The 20283-nt window shown below is 44.0% G+C and overlaps 1 protein-coding gene across 1 annotated transcript in view; it reads right to left on the bottom strand.

Moving 5' to 3' along the window:
* Nucleotides 1-1046: 1046 nt before the first annotated feature.
* Nucleotides 1047-20283, bottom strand: part of PAK3 (p21 (RAC1) activated kinase 3) — a 98934-nt gene continuing 79697 nt past the window's right edge. The window contains exons 5-15 of the mRNA XM_042825260.1: nucleotides 19502-19539; nucleotides 17369-17500; nucleotides 16221-16383; nucleotides 12027-12090; nucleotides 8386-8434; nucleotides 6039-6151; nucleotides 4854-4971; nucleotides 3946-4045; nucleotides 3367-3563; nucleotides 2338-2475; nucleotides 1047-1550 (exon numbers count right to left, since the gene is read on the bottom strand). Coding sequence (XP_042681194.1) covers nucleotides 1461-1550; nucleotides 2338-2475; nucleotides 3367-3563; nucleotides 3946-4045; nucleotides 4854-4971; nucleotides 6039-6151; nucleotides 8386-8434; nucleotides 12027-12090; nucleotides 16221-16383; nucleotides 17369-17500; nucleotides 19502-19539 — 1202 coding nt within the window. The 3' untranslated portion in view covers nucleotides 1047-1460. The remainder of the gene's footprint in view (nucleotides 1551-2337; nucleotides 2476-3366; nucleotides 3564-3945; nucleotides 4046-4853; nucleotides 4972-6038; nucleotides 6152-8385; nucleotides 8435-12026; nucleotides 12091-16220; nucleotides 16384-17368; nucleotides 17501-19501; nucleotides 19540-20283) is intronic.

The following is a 20283-nucleotide window of genomic DNA, read 5'->3' on the forward strand; positions in this document are numbered from 1 at the left end:
ATCCTGTCACATCCAGGGCTCACTCTCTCCCAGAAATTCAGAACTGCTTGCAGCAGTGCTTGCTGTGTGGAGGAGGACATATAGCAGGCTGGTTTTATGGCTCTGTATAGTTCTGCAACCTGCTCTGCATTTCCTGCTCACTGCAGAGCTCCAGGTTTAAATGCACTTTCTTCCAAAGTTGTCTGCTGGAATGACTCAGGCAGAACCAAATCCTGGAAGCCATCACTCATTTGCATCAGTGTCGCAGTTTAGGTGTGCAAGTTCTGCCATGAAAAGGACACTCACCTGCCAAAAGCCTGCAGAGTAGCCTGGCCATCGTTCCCTCTGCTAAGAGGAGCACAGATGCTACTAACCTTTCCTGGGAGCTATAAGAGCACCAGGAGAGCAGACATCCTCAGAAGTGACAGCAACACCCAGGCTGTTTTCCTCTCTTCAACTCCTGCACAAACTGAAGAAGGCCACTCCCACCACTCTGCTCATGTTGCAGCAGAACTACAGTTAACTTCAAGAGCTGCCTGCTGCCAGTTTGGAGCTGACACTATGATCAGTGCAGTGCCAGGAAGAGGCGATTGCCCAGCGATGGCCTGCTGCTGCAAGCACCTTCCTCCAGTCTGGGGTCACAGACCTGAGCCTCCTCTGAACTCTGCAAAGGGGTCCATGAGGCTCAGCATTGCACAAGGCTGGGCCTGCTCTCACTTCACATTTCTCTTACAGAACAGACAAGCCCTTTCTGAGCAAACCAATCTTTCTGCTTTCTCAATTTAGTAAGACTCTCACCCATATTACAACTAGTTTTACAAATGAAAATGTCAAGAACAGAAACACTATATATTCACAGCTGAGCCTGTATCTCAACAGGATGTTTTGAGTGCTCCACTCCTGATTTGTTTTTGATTGGAAATGCAATTTCACTTTCTTCCTCATTGAGAAGTGTAATGACTAGGCAAATACCAGTGAGTGGGCTGTATTCTAAAGGCAGTATTATCTGGAGTTATAAATTAAGACCCTTCTCCAATTCCAAACCATACAAGAAAAACCCCAAAACATAAAAGGGACTTTGCATCTTTAAGAAACAACTGACAATTTAAAAGTGAATGTACAGCTTATTCACAGGGTGAGAAGGAAGGGAATCTTCCAACTGAATTTGCTTTACCTTGGAAATGGCTGAGGCAGCAAAGCATTTTCTGTCATTACCTCTGTCTTAAGCCCTGTTTCATCTTAAAAATAAATTAAGGAGCCAGAAAGCAGGAAGAAGACGTAAGTTTTTAATCCTTGAGGGACTGGAGAACAGCTGTTCTCCCCTCCTACCACCATGACTGCGACTGTTGGTCTGTCCATCCATCCATCCATCCATCCGTCCGTCCGTCCGTCCTGCAGCAGAAGAGTTGAGGTTCTATAGAGTTTTTTTTCTCAGTCCTGCTCTGGAGTGAGCTGGCATGGGAGAATGCCAGCCCAAAGCACTAGCGGCTGCTGTTCTTAATCGCTTCCTTTGCTGCAATGATCAGGGGAGTCAGGCTGGAGAGGGGCTTGGCTAATTTTAAAAATGGATGCTGCCCAAAGGAAAGAAAGAAACAAAATGTTACCTTCCAAAGTCAGTTACAGGCTCAAGAAGTATTTTTCTATTTACTAGGGATACACAGGACTGTGGAGACCTTCTTTGCAAGAGCAAGATCAAGACCACCTGATGAGCATGAATTTGTACAAGTCTATGGGGTTTCATGAAATACAGCCTAGGGTCCCAGAGGACCTGACTGGTGTGATTGCCAAGCTACTTTCCACCATATTCGAAAAGTCATGGCTGGCTACTTGCTGTCTTAAGAGCCTAGTTCCTTTCATGGAACTTCAAATACTTAGCTTTCTTTTTTTTTCTTTCTCCTTTTTCTAAAGACACAGGCTATTTTAGTTGTCCAGGAAGACTGGGAACATAAGCCATTTCTGAGGGAACTCCAGTACCACTAGAAGTTGTGAAAGCTACTGAGGTCCAACTTTTAGGCACCGAGATTGGAGTAAGGAGACAACCTGCCCCTCCTTGTGCCCAGCTGACACTCACAGCACAGACACACCATGCTGCAAAACTGTCTACCAGTTTATGCCTGCCACAAAACCTGGCAGTAAAACAGTAGCAGTTCTCACCTACCCAGCTATGCCAGGCAGCAGACAGTGAGTAACAAGTCCCACTTAGCTGTCCTTATCTCAGTGGCAGAAGCCCTCAAAAGTGAGGCAGGATGGATAAGCCTGAGTACTCTCACCACTGGCCCCTCTGACATTCACTTATTAACTGATGAGAATGCCATTACATACTGCACCCACTTTACTTGCAGCCACTTCCCATGTCACCTGCAAAAGCTCCTTGGCAGACCCTCGCCTGTCCACATCCATCTCCAGGCAACAGTTCAGAAAGTCACGAAACACAGCAGAAAGTCTCTCAGGGTTCTGCAGCTCTGGTGTCCCATTTGTAGCTATCAGATACAGTGCCTAGGAAAAACAGAAATGCAAGACTCCACCTGTTTCCAAGAAGACCCAGGAACATTTTTTCAGAAAGAACACAGGACTGAAGTTTGTATGTTTATCATTTCCATTTCTTAAGTAGCATGGCCAGGTAGCTGTTTGTAGCTTTTGTTTGTTCTTTCAGTCTGTATCATAGAGTTTGGGTGCCAGATGGAGTGCATCCTTGCTACTGTGAGAAGAACTAAAGCTCATGCTGCATACCAGTTCTAGCCTTACTAAAAATCATGTATATATGTAGGTGCACGATTAATTTCCTCAAATTCCTGTCTCCCATCAGGAATTAACTGTGTAGCATTTATCTGTTTATCCGTTATCAGTGTTTTCCTTAGTATACATTCCTCCCCTATTACAGTTTCATTTTAAGAGCTGGGATAAATTTGAAAACTTCAAAATAAAAATTCATTTCTTTACTGCAAGTATCCATGCATTTTAGAAAATCATTGGTAATACAAATTATAGCATTACAGTAACCAGTGTCACTTCCTGAAAGGATGAGGTAACCAATCTACACCGACCTGTGCTTGAAAATACTTCTGCCTGCAGATATAGTTGAAACTCTTTTCATACAGATTCATCAGTGGAGAAATTTGCCACAGAAAAATCCTTGTCAGAGATGGAGCTAACAGAGATGTCACAAACTGCCTGAGAAATTCTGCATCATTAACATAAAAACCAAGGGATTTCTGAACTGGCTCCACGTTACTGGTCTGTCAGGGTTCCCTCATGTTGATGTGCTCCAGTGATGTTTTTACAGGCTGTCCTTGTTGGAACCAGTCCAAGCTGACGTAACTGGGATTCTGTCTCTAAACATGGGAGAGCTTAAGTAGGCAGTGGTGTCTGGTTCTATTTATACCTTACCCTGAGAGGATTTTCATTAAGGTAAGGAGGTTCTCCTTCCACCATTTCTATTGCCATGATCCCAAGTGACCAGATGTCAACTTTGGGGCCATATGCTTTTCTTGTCACCACTTCCGGTGCCATCCAGTAAGGAGTCCCGACCATTGTGCTCCTTTTACTCTGCTCGGGGGTGATCTGAGCACAGAAGCCAAAATCAGCTGAGGACAAAAACAAGTGTTGTTAAAGCCATCTAGAAGTATGAAGCCAATGTATGAAGCCAAAGTATGAACCCACTTTATGCCTAAGAACGTCTTGTTGAATCTAGCTGGGAAAGTGGTCACGGCTGTTTACACTGCAGTGACTTTTATGCACTCAAGACTTTAGATGATAAACTCTGGTCTCTGGAAAGGGCATGCACAAATAAAGGACAGATATTACACCTTCCTCCTTTCCATATTTCTCTGTGTGTTGGAATTGAGCTCCTAGCTTGCAGCAGTGCTCAGAACACTATCACAGGCACTCCTCTGGGTAACTAGCAGTCAGTCAGATGCAGCCCTGCACCCCATCCTGGGAAAGCTGTGCTTGGCCAGGAATACCTACTCAATTTGACAGATCCATCCATTCCGAGAAGAATATTGTCGCTTTTTATGTCTCTGTGAATCACTTGGTTTGAATGAAGGAAATCCAGTGCTTGCAGGCACTAGATACAAAAAAAACACAAGGGTAAAAATTAATGACCTGAATTCATCACACAAGAAAGGAAATAGCTATAAAAGATTTAATTTCTAGCAGAACTGACAGTAATGGCAGAATATGGTGTTGTCAGGAGGAATAGCTTGCTGCTTTAACACTACTAGAATAATAACTTTTTAAATGAAGGCATGTTAACTTTGGAAAAAGAAACGTCAGTTATTGTTACTGACTGTCCCCTAAAAGCACAGACCAAACGACTGCTGTTAAAATGATGTGCCATTCTCATCCATTTGACAAACTACTATTTGCCAAAAAGAAAAAGTCATTTTCTTCAGGATGAAGCGGATCATTTTTGGGTGGAAGGCTGCATGACAAAGATTTTACTGTTACGTCCTACAGTGGATTTGGAAATAACATATTAGTCATTTTTCAGAAGCAAATACCATTTTGGGTGGAACGCTACACTTTTAAGCTGAAGACTGTGATAAATGATTCTCTGTTTTTCTTTATTATTTTAAAATTCTGCCACCAGCATGTCTGCTTTTACAGGCAAGAAATGCAGTGTGGACGTGCTCCAGATAAATGTTGGAAGAGGCAAAGCTGAGAACAGTGAAACTTAGAAAGAGAGAACAGTGTAATTCCAAAGCACAGCGCAGTGATACTGGCAGGCAGTTCACTAAACACTCTGTTCTTCTCCCATGTTGAAAAAGCAACACAGAAACAAAGATCTGGACACAACATCACTCCTGTTCTTTGCACCTGCTTAAAAGTACCATTCTGTCCCAGTAATCAGAAGTGCAGTTGGGATCCCTTACCTCCCTACAGACAGCTGCTATCTGCCCTTCGTCCATACATGTCTCTGTAACAACATCAGTTAGAGAGCCTCCAGCCAAGTACTCCATAACCACCCAGAGCTCATCACCTACTAGGTAGCTGAAAGAAGACAACAGTAGAGTTCATTAAGGTGAATGTGTGTCACTACATTGTCTTAGGAAAATCACCACAGTTATTTTTCTTACCAGCACATTTTTAAATGAAGACAGAATAAAATGAATGGGCGTTCCTTCTAGGCCATGGAGTACTAGAAAATACTGAAATATGGTGCTAAAAAACTGAGCAGTCCAAATGAGAAAGGCAGATAAATAAAAAATTATACATCTTAGACGGCAAGCAAGTGAAAAACATAGTTTTTAGGTAAATGTTGAACCAGAATATAACAGTTCACCTGGTTTGTCATTGTAAAACACAGAAAAATTAAGAGTAAGACAACATATCTTTCATAGTAACCACAGCAGGGATGTGTGTACCACAGAGGACAGGGAATGGCCAACAGTTTGGAAACCTTACATGAATACATTCAGAAATAGGGAAAACAGCCTAAAAACTGGCAAATTATGTGTGTCTGGAAACAAGAACCTAGTCTTTCTGGCACTCACAGCAATGGAAAACAGCCAGAAAAGCCAAAGAGCATAATTTCTATGGTGATATATTTGCATAATATGCAAAAATATGATCAACTTAAGAACAGGGAGGTAGTGGAGCTACAAGCAGTTGTTTTAGTAAGATAGGGTGGTCAAAGTCTTTGAAAATACTCTCAGAACAGCATATTCTATGTAAATAAGCACTTCCGTGCTGTACAGGTGACAGAACACTGCCCAGAGAGGTCGTGGATTCTCACTGGAGATCTTCAAAAGGTTCTGGATATGGGCCTGGGCACCCTGCTGTGCTGGCCCTGCTGGAGCAGGGGTGGGAGCAGCTGAACCCAGGGCTCCCTGCCAGCCTCAACTTAGGTTGGGCTTCTGTGGCATGCCAGGGATCAACATACAAAGACCAACCTTTTCCCACACACTTATTTGCACATACACACACACATGTATGCAAAGATATTTATGGATAAGTAATAAAGAGGTCAGTTTTCTGTCAATGACCAAAGGCTTTTCTCAGTCTTTGACTTGAAGTATATAAATGAACATTTATGTGGGAATACCAGAATCACTTACCTGTCTAAATAGTTAACAATATTGGGGTTCTTATTTTCCCTCATGACCAGGATTTCATTAATAATTAGTTCCTTTTTGGGCTGTTGTTGGAGATTCATTTGCTTTATGGCCACCTAAAATGACAGTGGAAACAGTGCATTAACTCAAGTAGTCTGTTGCACAAGCCCAGAACCAACACAGAGCCAGCATTCTTGGAACAATGTATCAGGGCTGTGCAGAGGGTCTTGTTATTAGGCACTGCAAGTCAGTAATTTAGGACCCCCTATTTCTGTGCTTGCTTGGGTAACAGTTACAGGACACACAGTCATATGTATCTTGCCTTGTAAATCTGTGAAAGCCATCTTTAAACTATCAGTCACAAAAGTCACTCTCTGGATTCATGTTCTTCTAAGATGGCCTCAATTTATTACCCCCATTGTTATTATTCATGCACATTTTGCAAGCAGCAAATGATTTTATTACCATGAAAATATGTAAAAAACTGTTGGAAATTCTTTAATAATTGTATGATTTTAAATGATTATGTCAGCAATTGCTGTCACTCCTGACTTGAGATTATTAAGGTTACATACACACACACACACACACACACACAAACACACACACACACACACACACACACACAAATTCTTGCACTTCCTAACTATTTGGATTTTGATTTTGCATCTCAAAAACTGGTATTTTATGGGCACAGCTAGGGTTATGAGTATAGTCCATGGCTGCCAGACCACGTGCAGACCTCTAAGAGTGCTTACAAAGCATCCTTCTGTACAGAGAATCACTGGAGGTGGTGGAGCACCAGTGGAATCTCACAGTACCAGAGATCAGGTGTGCCTGCTGACAGCCCCCAGCAGCCTCTAAGACACTCCAGTTCCCCCACAGGGGATTTGTTCAGCCACCCCCACCTAATCCTGGCTCTTAACATGGAATGAGAACAACAACCCTCTCCCCCTGCTCTCATTTCTGATGTCAGACAGATTCTCCAACAGGATTTGTGCATCGTTTTCAAAAACCTCTAGCTTAGAAAAGGAAACAAATCTTAAGACATCACTTTAAATCAGCCACTATCCAGACTTATCCAAGTTAACACTGCTTTTCTTCAAGATTTGTTTCTTAACCCTTGGGCCCCCAACTTCCCCACTAGCAGTCCTTGCCAGGGTGAGGCTGACGTCACCAGGCAGCATCAGGAGCTGTCACCGACATCACATCCAAACACAACTTGTTGTTCAACAGAGATCGTTGCCCTTGAACCAAGTTTTCTCATTTTTCAATGTCAACCAGCTTAAGAATGTACAAAACAGAAGTGCATTCTAAATACTATTCCTCCTTAATGAGTTCTTTTATTATACTTTGAAGATTACACATACTATAGAAAAAAAGTGAAACAGTATTACTGTCTGAATCAGTGCTCAAGATAAACAGGGAACAAATGACAGCAGCATCCATTAGCTAGTTGTTGCATCCAAGTACCTAGCAATGAAAACAGTGTGCCCTTCTCTGAAGGACAGCACTTCCCTCCTGGCATTATTTCTGGCAGTTCTTACAAATTCTGCCTGAAAGCAAGCAATGCAACACAATTTGTTCCTCACAGCAACAGGGGAAACCGTGACCACCACTTGAGGTCCACAGTCACAGATCTTTCGGTTTTACAATTGGTGTTGCTAACTGACATGGTCAGGCCCAGAGGCAGTTTTTAGTACAGAGTTTAATTACACTCACAACATTCTCACTAAGAGCACAATGTCATCTGTGTTTGGGAACAAAGAAATTGGGAAAATTTCTAACCTAACACATTGACACGGGCAATAAAAACAACATTTTTCAACCAGGCCTGAAAGCTTGTTCAGATTTATTTCCAGACATCTCTAAAAAATACTCATTGAGGGATGACAGACATAACAGTACTGGGATGGGACCAACAACACCATGGAGAGCACCGACCTGTTCTGAAGACAAAGGAAGCACGTGGCGTAGGATCACCCTTAGATGCTAAGGGTGAAGCATCAGCCCAGGCACTGAGTGCCCAGGGGCACCAGGACAACCCTCGCCAGGAACTCATGGGCACCTCTTCAATTGCTGATCAGCACCTCTGTGCAGTGGTTGCAGGAGAGCAGACAGCCCCATAAGCATTCAGTTACAGAGGCAGAGAACCACAGTGCTACTGAAGGGCTTTCTCCAAAAAGCTGAAGACAGCAGCTGATGCACTTTGCAAGCTGACACCAGTCGTGCTGAGGAGGAACAGCCTGTGTGCTGCAGACCTACAGGCACCCTGAGAACCCATCCCCAGCTCCTGCCAGAGGGGAAAACACTGAGTGCTGCAAAATCAGCTGGAGCAGCTGGTGCTTACCTCTTGTCCTGTGGCAATGTCTATTGCTGTATAAACAGTTCCTGACGCCCTAGAAACAAAACAGCAACCAAAGAATGAGAAGTGGTTTTGTGCCTTGGAGTGAGAACAAGTCCTGACAGAACATCACTGCTGCCTGCAGTGGTCCTACCCCTCCCTTGCTCATTCAGCCCTCCAGCAGCACACAGCACAGCCAGCCACCCTCCACTAGGAGGGGAATCTGAGATCAATGTCCAATGTGATGAGGAAGGGCAGGTGCACATCTCCAGTATACCTCCTGAATTATTTTAGTTCAAAATTTAAGGAGGAAGTTGTTTTCACTCCCTCCCCAAAAAAAACCCTGGAAAATATTCCCCAGTTTTGCTTCGCTGTTATTTTTTTGTTGTTTATTTTTTTGCCCCACACAAATTTAACAAGAAATCTAGCTACACCTTCTTAGACTACTTAACTGAATTTATCTGCAAAATTGAGGCTTCTAGTCATCCTGAGAACCCACACGCAGATGTCAGCCCTCTGAAGAAAGGATCTGGAGACAGCTTTCTTAGCATGCAAGGAACTGTTCTCCAGCCCTCCTGACATCACAGCTGGAGCAGGTTAAGGTATATGACCTCCCACATAAAACCTGAGTGTGACCTAAAACAGGGGAACCTAATGTAGCTTCTCTTTGTCAAGAGCCATTCAGCAGCTGCTCTGTTAGGTGCACCAGACATGAAGGACTCTTCATGGTGTCGGCATTGTGCTTCCACAGCAGACTTAGGTGGTGGTGTAGAGCCACCAGAAATAGGTGACCTGCGGACCAGACAGTGCTATGCAGTGCCTGCCATCTGCCTCTCATTAAGAGGTTCTTCCCCTGCAGTGCTAAGAAGGTCCATCATCAGAGGAAATCCCTTTGAGTTTATCAGACAGTGTGGCCTTCTAAACTCCACTGTTTCCTTTGGGTGTGTGCTGCCATCATTTAAGAAACCCATTGCTGCACAGGCAGCAAGGCTAGGGAGAGTCTGGAGATCTGGGAAGTGGGAATGTGTGTCCTGGTATCTGAAAACACAACATCAGTTTTCTCATTTTTGTCCCAGTGCCTGGTTTATTTCTGTTTATTTCAGGCTGAAATATTTCTGAAAGCCTTACTTCAACCAGCAGCCCTGCACAGGCTGTTGGGAACAATGCTATCATTGGACATGCTACGTACTCTTTTAATATAAATGCAAATGCGTTTTTCTATGACTAATTGTTGAGATTAATCCAATTTGTTTTCACAAAAAGCCAACACCATTTATTTAGATTTCCTAAACCGTGCTGTACCTCCTGAGTACAGTCCTGTCAGGATTTATTTAAAAACAGTTATTTAAATGAGGATGCCTTTTGGTATGCTGCAGGCCATCTGTGAAGAGCTCAGATAAAGGTGAGGCATTTAAGTGAGGCTGTGAATTAACTGCAAAGGCTCTGTGACTCTGCATTAGGGACTTCTACTTCGAAGCAGCTGTAATTTCTGATCTGTATCTAACTTTTAAACTCTTCTGTAGAATCTTCAGTTTAATGCAGTCAGGCAAGTACCAGAACCTACCATGAGATCTGCTTCACTAAGATGCAGTGAAATACAAACTGCTAAAGCCTACAAACAAACCAGCCACCAGAAACCAGACTGCTCGTGGCTGCGTCCTGCTTCTGTCTTTCCTAGCTAAGCACAGCTGGAGCAAACACAGCCCCTTTATCAAGCACCACTTAACGAAGTTCCCTCCAGTGTCAGCAGCACCTTCAGTTCTAAACTGGACTCAAATTACAAACAAGAGATTCAGCACTGAATCAGACCTGTGCTTCAGCTGGCTGCTGTTCACTGAACGTGGCTAAAAAAACCATCCCATTGTTTGTTTGCTTACCAAGGCATGGAGCCACGAGGCACTACGGGCTGCTCAGTTCACTTTTCCCAGTGTAAGAATCTGCTCCTAACCACACCTCAGTTATCAACCTTGCACCCGCTCAGTGCTGCTACTGAAAAGCTGCTCACTTCCCTGCAGTGTAACACTGAGGGCCTGAATGCCAGCCCAACTCCTTTACGGACTGTGGGACGAAGTACATTACTGAGTGCAGCCGCTGTTCTACTATCAAGAAGAAAAGTTATCGTAATTTAGATTATAAAAGCTACAGCAAGTCTTAAATAAAACCTTTATGCACAGCTGAAGTCCGAGAACAGGTGTTAAAACAGTCCCACATTCATGTGTTCACTGCAATAGCAATGAAGGTCTGAAAGACACCCAGCACAGGTCTAGCAATCCGCCAGGACTGCTCTTTCCGTCTAACTCAACCCATAGCACTACCACAGCACACCAGCCCCCCTGTAAGAAGGGCATGCAACTTTCCGGCCGCACAACATCCCAGAGGAAACCGATCTCGATGTCCTTTCAGGGCCACCTGCCTTTCCACCAGTTGCTGAGGCACTTTTGTACAACCTCACTCCTAGCAGTGTCAAAACAAGACAGTGAGGATGACGGTCATTTTGTGACTGACAACAAGAATCTGTTCACATGTTTATTCTGAATCTCACTTCTTCAGCTGACACTTATCTTTGGATACTGGCATGGCTCTGAGTGTCCAGTGATATTTTTCCAAGTGATAATAAGAACCAAAGCTCAGGTAGGAAGCAATCCAGAGTCTCAGAAAGGGTTTTATGCAGTGAATGGAGAAGAAACACCTCCCTAGAAGTGTCCTATCAAATCAGATTTATCTACTGAAAAGCCTGCCAGAAAAAGAGCATGAGTGTGCCTGACTTTTTTCAGTATGTATCAGCTGTAGGTCAGCCACACTGAGAACAAACCTCACTGTGAAGGCAGAATGACACCTCCTGATGTCAGCAAGCAGCATTCTGCCATGCACAGGCAACAGCATGCTCCTGGTCTGACAGAAATGGCATTACATGGAATTACAACACAGCCAAGGAAGAAAACCTGGATCAAGCAGGGAATCTGCCAATATTTGAAATGTGTCTTAGATATCTAGCTTAGGTGTTGTTTCTCTTGTTCTTGCCTCCTCACATAGGCAGCATTGCAGATCAGTCAATTACAGTAAGTAAGGTTTCCAAGAGAACAGCTCAGCAGATCATTTTTGATAGAGTCCCAAATCCTGCAGGATCTCAGCAGTGATCCATCAGGCAGGCAGTGAGCTTCCATGTGAAGTACACTGCACATCTACACCACCCTTACTACTGATTGTTTTTGGTTTTGTTTGTGCCTGTTTCAATTTCTAAACTGTGTGGTTATTTGCTCAGTCAGAGTATTTTTATTAGTGCTATATTTTAAAGAGTTATTGAGAGCTTTTATTTAGCTGACAAGTATCATTTGGTAAGTTGCTCCCTCACACAAGGAAGCAGATTTTTTTTCTCCTTTCCCTAGTGTGGATTTATTATTCTAGAAGATGTGTGCTGCACACTTGAGGGACAGTAGATTCCCAGTCCTATTCCTTGCTGCAGCAGCAGCAAGGGGTCTTTGACAATTCCTTCTGGCCACAGTTAAAATACTGCTAAGAAGCAAGAGGCTGGAGAATCCAAACCCAATGTCTGAGTGCGCTGGAGCTTGCCCTGGTTCCCACTTTGCTATTAGAGCAGCAAAATGCCCAGCCCACGTCTGTGTATAAGTTACCATGACTGGACTTACCCTTGGCCAATTTTTTCAAATCGAGTGTATTTCTTCTTAGGGTCTCCCACACTCACAATGCTCCCTGAAAGAAAGAAAAGATAAAACATGTTCACTTGAAAATGGAGATACCACCTTCGGACAGATCAGAAATGCAGCCACACTGCCCAGGGCTGCCAGCTGCATGTGGGCTGTTGGGTAACAACAGCAAAGCAGGCAGCAGCACAGGCAGCCCCACAGAAACTGGCTTCCTACAGTGCTTTAGAGATTGCTCTGTGTGACAGAGAACTGACAGCACAGAAGAAAACTGATAGGAGATGGAAATCAGAAATGAGCAAGTATCAGTGCAAGTGCTTCTCTGTTTACAGACACTGATGAGATCTGAAATAACAGAGCCTTGCTTCCTTATAGACAAATACTCTGATTCTACAGAAGGTTTAATGCTTTCAAAGATTAAATGCCCCTAGGGTTCTGGAACCAATTGTTATAAACAGATGTCACTGTCAGAATAGAAAGCCTACAGTATAGTTTTTTCAGGTAGAAATCTTCTCAGCTTTTCAGTCATTTGCCAAAATTTTGGTCCCACCCTTTAAAAAAAAAGTACATCTTGTAACATTATTTTTTAGAAACTATGATTCTCATAATTGATTACTGGGTTAAGTTACAAAGGAGAGCTTGCTTGTGCTGTTCTAACAGCTGCACTCCTTTCCTTCACTCTGATCCAGGCAACAGGCATCTGGTCTGACTCGGCAGTGCACAAATGCTGATCTGCACCATTAGGAGAGCCACGCTGCGTAAGGAGACCAGCAGTACTCCTCAGGAGCTGGCACTACAAGGACAGCTGCACCAACTAGATGCTGTGGTTGCACCAGGGCAGGTGCAGGATGCACGAAGCAGGGCAGGTGGGCTGCTGCCAGGGGCACAGGGCAGCCGAGGTCCAGAAGCAGTCTGGAGCACGTGTGCCACTGAAGGCACAACAACAACATGCACAGCTTGCTGGTTTCCTGCCCACTCAGAGATGTAGGCAGCGGGAAGGAGAGAATGCAGTAATTAGGATACTATGCTCGTACCAAGTGAAAGAGCCAAAATCTGATAAACTCAAATCTGAAGGAGTAATTCAAAAACACTATTGTTTTTTCTGGTCCAGTAGTTGCCAAAAATACAAATGGCAACACCTAAGCTGATGACCAAATGGAAATTCAAAACGAAAAGGAAAATAAAAACGGCATCAAGAGAAGACAATTGTTTTTTCTTTATAATCAGCACAATGTAACCCGCATCCTTCGGGTGCAATTGCATTGCTTCTTCCACCTCAGTTACACTGACCTCAGGGGTTCCTTACTGCAGCTGAAGCACTCCTCAGAACAGGGTGCTCACAGACACAAGTGCTGCAGCAGAGGCAGGGACGTGCTGCTGCCCCTGCACATGACCTCCTCCTCACCTCCAACAGTCACAGCACCACCAGCTCTGTGTGGGCACCAGCAGCTGACCTGGGCTGTGCCATCCTTCCCAATAGGCAACCTATGCAGCAAGAGCTCACCCAGTGCCACCTTCCTGGTCTGCACCACAGCCAAGGTGGGACTCACCAAAACGTGCAACAGAAGGTGAAGCTTTTAGTCTGCTGCACAAAAATGGGCCCTCTCAATGAACTCTCTCTTCAGCCAAGAGGAATATGATCAGGGGATTCTGGGTCTCCCTTTCTCTAACCAAAGGCAGGTAATAGGAAAAACTCTGTGTTGTCAGTGTCTGGTGAGGTGCTATTCTCAGCTAATGAATGGAACTGCTTCCCCATCAGGACCAAGAGCAGAAGTTCATGGAGGTTTGTGTTAGAAAAGAATACAGAAAAAAAGACTGAAAAAAAAGACATTTTGAATAACCATTTTCCAAACTTACTACCGATTTTGCAGCTCAAACTTCTGCAGTTCAAAACCTGAGCGGCTGCTTCTGCCTGTTAATTGTTTGTGGCTGATTTCCTGTGACAGAGCCAACGTCTGTCCAATAGCACAGCACTGAAAGCAGCAGCCTGACTGTGTGCAGCTCCAGCTCAGAGGAGCACTCCCTGTGCAGGACCAAGACTAACACACTGACTACTGTGAGGTCTTTAAGAACTTTCTTTTATCAAGTCCTAAATTAAATGGATAAGAAAGCACAATTTGGCCACTTCTGTTTTATAACTGCAGCAGAACATATTCATGATTTCATTACAGAGAGTTTTGTTTGATCTTATCTCAATATTACAGGCTTTACTCCCTTGGAAAACGTGTAATGAAATTGTCTCTACAAAAGCCCAGCTTATTTCAAACAGAGAAGAATTAGGAAAGCAATTTAAGATAAAAGAAGGCAGGGGACACCTTCATAAAAGAAGCATGAAATCAATTGCAGAGGAAGCCGGCAAGGTGAAGAAGTGCTGTGAGTTCAAAAGCAAACAAAAACCAACACAACACACATGCTTCGATGTAATCAGCCCAGGACTACTGCAAACGAGCACTGGCCACAATTTCAGATAGCTTCATGAAAGCAAAGAAAGATTTTCACTGCCCACATCTCAGTTTGCCCAAGGCAGATCTTCAGACCTTGTTCAACAATCGAATTCTTAAGAAAAAAAATGAACTATGAGAGCACGTAACACTTCAAAGGCATAACCTGCAGTAACTTGAGGGCTCAGCCTCCATTTGAGGTCCATGAGTGTCAATAAATGAGTGGGTCCATGAGTGCATGCTTACACTCAAGTATGCACGTGCCTGCAGATCTCATGGCAGAAGCCTGCCTCAAACAGCCTCAGGTGAAGGAGCTATATTCTCTCCCCTTATAAGCTGACATACCTGCAGGTGAACCTCCTGCTCTGGAATAAACACCTGAATTATTTAATCATCTCCCCAGCCAAAGCCATGGAACTTGTCCCGCCACCGCCCCCTACCGGCAGTGACACCCAGCCCTACGCAGTCCTGCAGGCACAGAACACCCCAACAGCAGCACTCACAGCTAGGAAAGGCTTCAGCCTCTGCAGTGACATGCACCATTGGTGGCAGGGAAGGAATGTGTGACACCACGGTTGGCTTTCACAGCAATTAGCCTCCAAATGATTACTGGGAAGAAGCCACAGCCAGACTGGGCGTAATATTAACAGCTTTGAGATAAACACAGAGGGCAGGAGTCAATCCACTGACTGTGCTACCAGGTAGCAGGAGACACAGAATGAACTAAGGTATCTTATGAACCCAACAGGTTACTGTGATAACACAGAGCTGCAAGCTAGTATGTGCAAGAAGCTGATTAAATGGGTTGTGCTATAGAATCACTAAGAGCTTCATGTGTTTATATGATCCATGGAGGGCTTTAGGGACAACAGCTAGGATTCCAGTAGTAACTCACTGGGAATTAGCTATGTCACAGTGCCACAAAAATTGAGGAATACACAGTGGGTATGCAGGAGGCTATAGCTCCTGAGAAACACCTGCAATGCAGCTTTACCTGGTCAGGTCACATGTGTGCCTCATTGAAGCATCTTTATAAGTATAAAGCTAAGAAATAAAATAAGGATTGCTATAGAAAGTATTTTCTTCTGGGGTACAATGAAAACATCTGTTCTTCTCTACCCATGGTTCTTTCAAAGGACTCCTCTTTGACTAAATGGGAATTCTTCTAACAGCAAGCTCAGAAACAATGGTAGAAATGATGGTAACCCCAGTAACTACATCACTGGAACATCCTGGGGAGGAGACCCAATGGAGGCTGAAGGAATCTGCTTCATTCTGTAACTGTCTACAGGTTAACAAACAAACAAAAGCAACAACCAACAACACACACACAAAAAAAAACCAACCAACAAATCCAAGAAATTTCTGCAAAATACATTGGCTCTGATGACTGGTGAGAAGTCAGGAATTTAAGATAATTTAGGAAGCCAAATATTCTTTTAACTTTGGGCATCAGCACACTGGAGTTCACTAGGACATTCACTAGGCCACAGCCTTCTGCTGAAGCAGAAATAATCTCCTCTTTAGCCTTCAGCACAGACAGAAGCTCAGGCAAATAGTCAGAGCTGCCCCTGGAGGCAGAAGGAATGCCCACAGTGTTCTCCCACTCCCTACAGGCACAGTAACAGTTTGAGCTGTGAGACCCAGCGGTGCTGAACTGGAGATGAATGCTTCTCCACGTGCTTGAGATACGCACACAGGACGCTGCTTTACCAGACAGGAAGTACAGAATACATACTCAGTTTCTCTAGGATCTCCTCATCTGTCATCTTGGATTTTTTCCGCTGCCGGTCTGTGTTTCTGTACAAAGTGTTTGTGTTGGAGTTTTCAGGCTGGGGAGTGGTGGCTTCTTTAGCTGGTGCTGGTGCAGCGACAGGTTCGATTACGGAGCGCGTGTAGATCTGTGACAATGAATAGTTCATGTCAAAAAGGTGACCTGCAGAGGTGCCCTGAAACCATATTTCAAACAGAGGTGCCAGGAAGATGCTACCCACCACATCCAGGGCTTAAAACGTTCATTTTCACTCTCCGCTTCTCTAAGCGGATAAGGAAAAACGAAGGCTAGCTTTATGCAAGTTCAGGGTCAGGGCTCAATTTTCATTTATTTTCTGGAAGGTGACAAATGGTTAATTTACTGTGTTGACAGAACTACAGAAAAAGATGTATTGGGGTCTGAGAGCCTTGTTCCCTTCTGCTCATCTGTTTATGTGGGATACAAAATGACTGATCTAATGGAACTCTTAAAAATTTCAGGGATGGCACCAACATAGCACTGAAGGCAACAGTTTTGCAACAGAAATACTCAGCATTAGGAGTGGTTTCATCAGTTAGGACAGCTGCCTGAACAGAAACAGAGCATTTCCCTTTTCTCTCAACTAACTTCTCATTGGTGATCTCAAGTTTTAAGTTCCACTACGAACTGCATTCCAGTCCTTTAGACTTCTGCCTGCTCTTTACAATGCACACCCGGGTAGGATGCTTCTCACCAAACTTCTGTCATGCAAGAGTGCAACCCTAAGCAGTTTATTTAACTCCTTACATGTGGAGAGGGAGGGGTACCTCCAGGGGACAGTTCTACACGTCCCACAGGAGTGTGAAAGGCACCTGATGACCGCTCTCCCTACACAGGTCCTGTGGACCAACTTGTGCACTGTTACAGCAGTAGCACTGAACGACACAGTGCTACCTCTTATCTGACACTAAGATAAAATTCACTGTTTTAATCAGCATCACAGGAAACTCTCAACTAGACAATTAAGCTCAAGCAGATCTCCTGGCATCAGTAGGTTGGGTGAAGCAATAGCCCATGGCTGTACTGCAGCCCTCACCCACAAACACACAGCTCAGAATGACACCGCAGCAGTGCTGCCCAAAGCCAGGACCTACTGATTTCGTGTGTTCAGGCCGTGGTGCAATAACAGGCGGAGGTTCGTTGTCATCTTCTTCTTCCTCATCTTCTTCATCCTCTTCTTCAGAAACCGATGGTGCTAACGGGGGTTCTGATGCTGTTTTTGTGCTCTGCAGACAGACAGTACCATGAGTGACAGCCACCACTGGGCACTGGGAGGTCTGGTAAGTATGAACGACTTCTGTCTGCTCAGATATCACCAACAGCCTCTGCATCCTTACAGCAAGGCCCACACCCTTCAGTCCACCACCACCACTTAAAGGTTAAAGGTTACCACGCTTTGTTAATTCTCCTCAGTGTTTTATATTTTCGCTCTATACTTATTCATAGTGAACTACGTGTGGGCTCCTGAACTGTGCCCAAACATCACTGGAGTGAAAATTATACGAAAACAGCTAAAACATTCCCATCAGTTTTCTCAAAGTCTGGTTTTACCAAAAGTAATGTTTGAATATATCACTAGAAACCCCACCTGGCTACTAGTTAATTGCTTTGGCATTGCAAAAATGGTAGCAGTTAATTAAGTTAACAGGTGTCTGCTGGCTAGGTTAATTAACACACTTCAACACGCAAAGCCTCCCGCATTGTCTTGCCAGGAATTTTATTTTGCAGGGAAAGGCTGCTTGTTTCTCTTTTATTTCACCCCTGGGGTGGTCATATTGCATGCTTTCACAGAGCCAAATTTCCCTGTTTAGCAGCTCCTTTTTCACTATTGTCCTCCTTCCCTAATCATAAGGCAGCAAACAGATTCCCCACTACCTCTGCCTCGCTTTGCCCTGCAGGCAGCAGGAGCCCCTCGCCATACCTGTGCTTTGCCTGGCAACACACACAGCGTGCTCCATGAGACCCTGCTCCAGCACCAGCCTTTTAAGGGTAAAGGGAGAAAAAGGCCACCAATATGGCCTGTATAAGTAGAGACTGATACATAAGATATTCTAAACACTGGTTTGAAGAGCAATATTAAAGGTGTATGGCACTGTCATATATTAAATCTGCGTATCTCTTTCTGTACATCATGAGCAGTTTGCTTACATGGGGAAAAGATGATCTAGGAAAAAATAAGGAAGGGAATAATCACGTTTCTGTTCTGTTCAACTCTTATTAACTACTTTTTCCACTGGGCTCCACGTTTGGTCTGACAGAACTGAACTGTGCAGCTAGAACATATACAATGTCATATTACTTAATGCCAGAGCCCCATTAAGGAGTGAAATGAAATTACAGTGACTGCAAGGGCTGCTCGCTCCTGTCGGAGCAGTTTGCTCTGCAGGACAGCATGAGCCCACATGCTGCCCATGGGCACCTCCCCAGGGCTGAGCCCCAGCACAGACTGGAGCACTGCAGCTCCCTCTGGATGCCACAGATGGGGACAGATACCTGGAAGGCCCCACAGTGCCCCCATGGGACCTGAACTGCCTTTAGAAGTTTTGTTCTATGAAAGAGGCATCAACTGAAAAGCAACAACAACAAATAAAGTAAACAAAGATGATTTTCATTTAATTCTACACCGTCTGTGCTGTGTAATCACAGATCTAAAATTATGTTGCTTAGCACTTGAAAATAAAGGCCAAATTCCCACTCAATCATTTGCTATTTAAAGCAGCAACATTAACACTAATAAATCTGGTCAATATTAATGCGAATGTCATGAGTACATCTTTGGGATTGCTATGGCAATTCAGTATTAATTAGAGTGAATCATTACTTAAAACTTTCTTTCAATGGCTCCAGTGAGTTACATATCAATTATAACCTTATTCATATTCAGCTACATAACCAGCTGCACTGAGGATAAATCATGAAATTTAATAGAAACGAACTGTAAGTTGCTAAAGCTATATTAAAATGGGCTAATTAGACAGTACTGCATATTGTTGTGAATTATATATTCCACCACGGCTAAGAACAGTAAGCAATCTTCTGGCTGCAAACCCAGACTTTCATATGTAGGAAAGTTCTTAAAGGGAAAATTAGAAGATTGGTGCTCGGGGAGACACTGAGATGGTACCTCCCTGCAGCCCACCAGGCCAGCACGACCTCACGGAAGCCAAAGCTCACTGCCTGTTCTGCAGCCAAGCACTACAGAAGGAAAAGGTGACATTCACACTCACCGAAGGATGAGCTTCTATGTATCCGTGGGCACTTTTATCTGCAATGTGTAGGGAAAGCAACACAGTTACAAAGCAGTATCTGCTATGGGGAATCCCACACAGCAGTATATTCACACTGACACTGTTTTTCTTTCACAACATCCATGCAATAGCAAGAGTGATTTCACAAAGAAAGCAAAGTAACAATATAGCAGGGTGTTGGTTTTTTTTCCCTCTGTTCCTCCAGTCTACTGCTATCCCGGCTTTGCCAGTAAATAAAATACAAAGAAAAATGGTTAAAAAAAAAAAAAAAAAGAAATGCAAATTGTTCTTTAACATCCAATGCTTCTGTTCCCCCGAGAGCTGTTTGTTTAATAAGCTGCACGCAGTGATGCTCTCTGGCTTGCTAAGTGTACAACCCCCCAGGGGTTCTGGGGAGCCCCATGGTTTGGGCACTTCATTGCAACACAGTGCAGTAACAGCTCTGTCAAGATGTTAAGTCCTACTTTCAATGCTGAACACAGATACACTCCTCCCTCATACTGTGGGTAATGTTGAGTTTGGGAGCAAACACTAATTATTGTGAATCCAGCACTCATCACAGAAGCACTTGCTACCTTAATGGACATTAAGTGTCAAGACAGACAGTTAAATTCTTCAATTATGAACCTTAGGAAAAAGATGCTTTCCCTACAAACAATGGCAAATATTAACACCTTCTGGAAAGAACTGCACAGTTTTTAGAAGGAGCTCAGAGCTGCTGCCCCACTCTGCATTTTGGAGGTTGAATGGGTTGAACCAGC

The sequence above is a fragment of the Centrocercus urophasianus genome, unplaced genomic scaffold, assembly GCF_019232065.1.
Source record: "Centrocercus urophasianus isolate 14NV4802_14NV808 unplaced genomic scaffold, USGS_Curo_1.0 seq_24, whole genome shotgun sequence".
NCBI lineage: Eukaryota > Metazoa > Chordata > Aves > Galliformes > Phasianidae > Centrocercus > Centrocercus urophasianus.